Here is a 7500-nt window from a genome sequence, read left to right on the forward strand (position 1 = left end):
AACAAAGATCGTGCAGAGTGAAGAACACATAGGTTACATGATTTTCTAAGCCAAAATAAATCTTCCGTGTTGACATTATTTAAGATATAAAAGGTACTAAAATTCCCGTGATACCTCAAGAACGAATCTTCCGATCAGTATCACATTTGTATCGATTTGCAAACTTAGTGTAATCTTGCTTCCTAGTTTTACATTTAATTTTAGAGAATATTCTTAAGAAAATTTATATTTGTATAATATATAGTCATATCCTTAAATCAATCATTTCGAAATAACCTGTGGATAAATAAGAAACATATGCCACACTTGCTTGTTTTTTTTCAATCAAAATCAGTTGCAAATTTTACTTTTAGAGACAGTGAAAGAAGTGGACAGGTAACTTTTAGATGTTCAGTCCCTTAGTCTTGATTTTCTCTTTTAAATATTTGAAGACTATGAGACAAAAGACCTTTGTTACTCCTTACACACTCGGTCTGTCAAGCATGAGGACACAATGTTGCGCATTTTCTAAAATATTAATGAGACATTTCTGAACACATGATTATGTGGCCAGAGATGCGAATGTGATTATCTTTCTCTGGACGCTAGAAAAACTAGAGTAGTGTGCTTATTAATTGGGACAGTGATGGGCTAAGACATTTGGAAAATTAATGCTTATTTGAAAAATTCATGGCAATGATATGACAGATAACTGATTTAATAAGAGATATGACTACCCTTTGCTTTTGCTTTTATAAGCGTTGCTACACGCTTTGGTATAGAATCGACCAATGCTGAACACATTTCTGCAAATTCTTCGTCGTGGTAACAGGTCCTAATAACAGCAGCAATTAGGTTCTCCACAGATGAACAGTCCTGTTTCGCGATTCTGATTTGGCTTTTGCCAATGGATTCTCAAGTGGGTTGAGGTCAGGAGAGTTTCCCAGCCAATTTTGAACGCTTAACCCACATTCTCTTCGAGGAATGTCAGCATTTTCCTGGAAGTGTGCCATGGAGCAAGATCCTATTGGAAGATGTTTTCTCCATCAGAAAAGCTTCTATTCACAATGGGAAGCAAATGAGTTGCCAGGATTGCCTTGTATTTGTCACTGTTCATCGTTCCCTGCAATAATAAGCCGTCCAAGGCTTCTGGCAGTAAGTGTATCCCAAAACATCTTAGGTTGATGTTTTGAAGTTTGTTGAATGTGTCCATTCCTAAGAGGTTCGCCTTTGCTCCATCTCACTACCATCGATCTGTACCCATGTACTTCAAAATGCACCTCATCTGAAAATATAACTTTTCGCCATTCATCTGTCGTCCATCCCTTATGATCGAGTGCCCACCGCAGCCATTTTTTCTTCACAGCAGCAGTCAATAATTGTTTCTTTACTAGCTTTCTCGTAGTTCTGCCAACTTCAAGGAGCCTTCATCGAACAGTTGAAGAATCAACATTTACGCCAGCTGAAGCCAAATCTTTCCCTAGATTTTTTACTGGTTTTCTTTGGATCCTTCACAATATTTCTTTTGAAAACTTTGTCATCCTGAGGTATTGTCTTGCGTTTTCTCCCATGTCTTCCTCGACGCAGCAATGTCGTCCAATGTCGTCAACTCTCTTCAGAATCCGACTAACAGCTGACTTGGCTAATCTCAAATTTTCGGTGACTTGTCTGATACTCAAATCAGCATGTTTTCTAAGAACTAAAATACTTGCACGCTTTTTAGGTGTAACATCCATCATGAATTTCAGCAGTAATTATGAAATGAAGGGAAGAATTTGTCGAAACCACATTCACTCAATGAGCACGCTTGTAGGAATAGCCTTAGAGAACAACAGCTGTTGTAGCACTGACGAGAGTCGCAGGGTAACACCACAGCTGGATGGTTACCAGAAGTCAGAAGCAAACCCTTTTGAAAAGAAAAGAACCCAAATTACATTAATAGTGCCGTAGATTAAGACATATTATGAGATAATCACAAAATACACTCCTGCCCTAATTAATTTGCACACCACAGTAGCGAAAATATAACCAAAATATCACGTAGATATTAGGATTAAAATCCAAATTACTATGTCATGTGAATAAATTCACTTTAAATGTAATTTCATATTCAGCGTTTATATATGCAATGTAATTTATCCATATTAATTATTTTTAGGCATATATTATAAAATTCCTTCTATGTTATCATTTACAAATCCATTGCAGTGGCGAGGGTTAACGGCAAAATATCACATATTACCAAAAAAAAAAAAATATCTTTTTCATATGTAAACCATATTGAAAATATTATGGTTTGGAAGTGTTTAAAAATAGAGAAACGGGGAGATAACCAACCCCATATATACACAAGTAACATATAAGCATTTAATGGTGCAACGTTTCGCTCTAAGTTCTAAGAGACTCCACTCAGGGCGAAATATTGTCCCAGTCAAAGAGTGCCCTGTAGCGTGTGTGTGTGTGTTTCCATTAGGATACACTTACTCCGTAAGCTATGAGGTTGAGGGCTGACTTGGTCTGTGTCTCCCCTGTGTGTACGTTGATGGTGTCCAGGTAATCCAATGGGTAAGCAGCACATGTGATGTTACCTGCAACAGGTTAGTGTATTAAGGTTAAAACCGCATGTGTCATACAGTGGTGTAACTTGATCGAAGCGTTTGTGCTTCATATCTCACATTATAATAATATAGTCTCTGTTAGGTAAGACACATATGCAACAGTTAGGTATCTTTATTTCGAAACGTTTCGCCTACACAGTAGGCTTCTTCAGTCGAGTACAGAAAGGTTGATAGAAGCAGAAGATACTTGAAGACGATGTAATCAGTCCATCAGGTGATGGACTGATTACATCGTCTTCAAGTATCTTCTGCTTCTGTCAACCTTTCTGTACTCGACTGAAGAAGCCTACTGTGTAGGCGAAACGTTTCGAAATAAAGATACCTAACTGTTGCATATGTGTCTTACCTAACATTCTGTCGGTATTTCATACCATTTTAATGTTCAATATAGTCTCTGCATATAAACCTATATATATATATGTATATATATATATATATATATATATATATATATATATATATATATATATATATATATATATATATATATATATACATATATATATATATATATATATATATATGTATATATATATATATATATATATATATATATATATATATATATATATATATATATATATATATATATATATAAAAGTGGTTATGTGGGTATAATTTCATCTTGTCTCACACTTTAAGCTGTCAGTCTCTGGAAATTCAAAACCGAAGATAGCATCATCGAGTTTCTAGAAGAAACATGTACATTGCCCTCGGCTGCATAAGCTTGTTATTTTTGCAGCTTTAAAAGACTTATGTACATATTTTTAAAGATTACACTCAGCTGGTAAAACTTATTTTGAGTCTATCTACTTTTGCCCAACCAGTGTCTAGTCTATTACAGCTTTCGAGAATTTTTGAACGCTTGCAGGTTGACCTGACTAAAGTCGCATTACTCAGGCTATTGCTGCTGCGGCCGGGAGGACTAACATAATTATCCCCAATCTACTAATTAAGCCATCCCATGCAGACTTTTATCTTACACACTCTACAAAATTTCTAGAGATAGCTAGACAAGCTGCAATACCTAATGTATCAACCAACAGTCTTATTGATCACACCCCACCCACACGAGTGGGGGGTGTGATCAGTAAGATTGGGTCTAGCGTTTCACGAAACACGATCTCTGCGACACATGAATTGATAAAAGTCGCTAGTGGACGAGATGGTTTCTGCAAATAAAATACAATAAGCTGAGCATTATTTCATCATCTCGCCTACTAACACCTGGACCACTTACCGATCTGCCAGTAAATCTCTCTCTCGATGTTAAGGATGTGGAAGAAGATGTCTCTGTGAGCGAGTATAGCAGCCAGGGTCATGGGGATGAGTCCCTGGCGATTTTTGATGTTGATGGTGGCTCCGGCCTCGAAGCACATGTCGAACATATCCTGGCGGAGGGAATATGCTTAAAGCAATAAGCAGCAAATTATGTGTTTTGAGGCACAGTTAAACGTGGTCACAGGTAGTGTGTAAAGCACCATCACACTAATTAAACGATACATAAAAACATGGAAAACTTCATGAGCAGATGAAATATGACTTGGCCACAAAACTTTGATACAGTTTGGAATATAAATAATGTGTTATTATATATATATATATATATATATATATATATATATATATATATATATATATATATATATATATATATATATATATATATATATATATATAAAAATTTTATTTATATGAACATCCACGTACAATTCCCTCCAAGGACATCAAATCCTGACGAGAGGTTCACGAGACTATCAGGGATGACGCCACGAGCGTCAACACAGTATTGTTTGCAATGTATTGTGATGCTTCCCTGAGAATGAACGTGGCTGAGGGTGCGTGCTTCCGCCTATAGATTGACTTACGTAAGTATGGAAGCTGTGTGTTGACTTATAATAACGGGGTGAGGGTTCCCCAGGAAAGTTGGCATTGGTTACAGGGGTTGCCACTCGAATCATTGAGTTCAGTCCTACCTGCACTGTTTCAACATGGATCCTGGATTAGAATCGTTTGCCTTCTTCTTTTCTTCTTCTTTTTCTTCTTCCTTTTTTCTTCTCCCTATTATTATTATTATTATTATTATTATTATTATTATTATTATTATTATTATTATTATTATTATTATTATTATTATTATCATCATCATCATTATTATTATTATTATTATTATTATTATTATTATTATTATTATTATTATTATTATTATTATTATTATTATAATTATTATTATTATTGTTACTATTATTAGTTGATTTGTTAAGTTTAAGGCCTGCCGACTACATGAGTTTCATTAATTCTGCATGCAACTACTCACCGCCGGACACAGTGAGCTGGACACCGGCGAAGTCCGGCTCACCAAGGAACCCTATCCGGCCCACCACTGTATCTAGAAAACTTATAAACTTACGGTGTATCACATTTAAGAAAGAAATTATATTGAATTAATAATGTTCTAATCTGGAGAGTGTGTTGAGCAGTCACTAGAGCAAAGGCCTGGCAACGCTAGACGCACATAATAATCCGAAATTAGATATGAGGACAGATATCTTTCTGTGGTTCCCCCATTCCCTCTGTGAGTGCATCTCAGCGCCACCTGTGTTTCAAAGTTCGCATGATATCTCGGGAATTCTCAGTTTTTTTCTTTCTTCTTTTTGTTTGCTTTTTGCCTAAGAGGTGCGTACTCTTCACCAGCTCCAGAAATATGTATACTGAAGGGTGACTGGAGAACAGGTATGGCGGTGTTTGCAGCATGTGGATAAATACATGTATGCAGAGTTAAAGACATGCGGGTAAAGTTTCGTCATGAGTCGCTTCTTCAGTTCCCAAGAAGTCTCTCGAGGCAAAACGTTTCCTCAGTAAATGTCTGGAACTTTGCATGTGTCTTTTTCTTTACTTGTCAAGGAGTATATGTCTCTGTGCATATATATATTATGATTAATCGCTAATCCTTTTTTTAGGGATAATAAAATTATTGATTGGAAACATTAAATCTTAATGATCCTCATACAGTCAGTGAACTTAAGGCAATTAACTAACTGACCTTCATCTAATGTCTCACACCTGACAACAATAACTATCGAGTCTTGTATGGAGCTTAGTATCTTAATATGTTGCATATGCTATTATTTTCTCATACTAACTTCGCTTCGGCCGTAAATTGAAAATTAATTAGTTGCCGTCATCCTAAAAAGGCAATTGATAAATCACATGATAATACGTACATACATCCTATGTATAAATGTATATGAATCAGATAACCTATGGGAGCTCGTCTCACACCATTTCCGTCATCACTGATCCACCTTACTAAATAGATGGTATTTTAAGCTGATAAACGTGTTTGGCCGGCGAAGCTAATGTCTTCTGTATACGGAAATGATGAGGCTCGCCAGTCAGAGTAATTGCCTTTCCTTTCTTCATTTAATCTTTGTAAAAGGATTAAACAAGAAGCTTACACTGTACATACAAACATATGTGTATATATGTACATACATACACACACACACACACACACACACACACACACACACACACACACACACACACACACACACACACACACACACACACACACACACACACACACACACACACACACACACACACACACACACACACACACACACACACACACACACACACACACACACACACACACACACACGCACACACACACACACAGAAGACCGCAGACAGAGTATAGGCTAGGTGGACAAAGACTACAGACCTCACTCAGGGAGAAAGACCTTGGGGTGACCATAACACCGAGCACATCACAGGAGGCACACATCAACCAAATAACCGCTGCAGCATACGGGCGCCTGGCAAACCTGAGAATAGCGTTCCGATACCTTAATAAGGAATCGTTCAAGACACTGTACACTGTGTATGTTAGGCCCATACTGGAGTATGCAGCACCAGTCTGGAACCCACACCTGGTCAAGCACGTCAAGAAGTTAGAGAAAGTACAAAGGTTTGCAACAAGGCTAGTCCCAGAGCTCAAGGGAATGTCGTACGAGGAAAGGTTAAGGGAAATCGGACTGACGACACTGGAGGACAGAAGGGTCAGGGGAGACATGATAACGACATACAAGATACTGCGGGGAATAGACAAGGTGGACAGAGATAGGATGTTCCAGAGAGGGGACACAGGGACAAGGGGTCACAACTGGAAGCTGAAGACTCAGACGAGTCACAGGGACGTTAGGAAGTATTTCTTCAGTCATAGAGTTGTCAGCAAGTGGAATAGCCTAGCAAGTGAAGTAGTGGAGGCAGGAACCATACATAGTTTTAAGAAGAGGTATGACAAAGCTCAGGAAGCAGAGAGAGAGAGAGGATCCAGTAGCGATCAGTGAAGAGGCGGGGCCAGGAGCTGAGTCTCGACCCCTGCAACCACAATTAGGTGAGTACAATTAAGTGAGGTGAGTACACACACACACTGCAAAAGCTAGAGGATCAGGCACACATAACAGGAAAGGCACCGCAATGGATCAGAGAATATCTGACAGGGAGGCAACAACGAGTCATGGTACGTGACGAGGTGTCAGAGTGGGCGCCTGTGACAAGCGGGGTTCCACAGGGGTCAGTCCTAGGACCTGTGCTGTTCTTGGTATATGTGAACGACAAAACGGAAGGGATAGACTCAGAAATGTCCTTGTTTGCAGATAATGTGAATTTAATGAGAAGAATCAAATTGGATGAGGATCAGGCAGGACTACAAAAAGACCTGGACAGGCTACAAGCCTGGTCCAGCAACTGGCTCCTTGAGTTTAACCCTGCCAAATGCAAAGTCATGAAGATTGGGGAAGAACAAAGAAGACCGCAGACACAATATAGTTTAGATGGCCAAAGACTGCAAACCTCACTCAAGGAAAAATATCTGGGGGTGAGTATAACACCG

The 7500-nt window shown here is 38.3% G+C and overlaps 1 protein-coding gene across 1 annotated transcript in view; it reads right to left on the reverse strand.

Moving 5' to 3' along the window:
• Positions 1 to 7500, reverse strand: part of nan (transient receptor potential cation channel subfamily V member nanchung) — a 96959-nt gene that overhangs the window by 27750 nt on the left and 61709 nt on the right. The window contains exons 9-10 of the mRNA XM_070090925.1: positions 3838 to 3988; positions 2464 to 2567 (exon numbers count right to left, since the gene is read on the reverse strand). Coding sequence (XP_069947026.1) covers positions 2464 to 2567; positions 3838 to 3988 — 255 coding nt within the window. The remainder of the gene's footprint in view (positions 1 to 2463; positions 2568 to 3837; positions 3989 to 7500) is intronic.

The sequence above is a fragment of the Cherax quadricarinatus genome, chromosome 33 (genome assembly GCF_038502225.1).
Source record: "Cherax quadricarinatus isolate ZL_2023a chromosome 33, ASM3850222v1, whole genome shotgun sequence".
Lineage (NCBI taxonomy): Eukaryota > Metazoa > Arthropoda > Malacostraca > Decapoda > Parastacidae > Cherax > Cherax quadricarinatus.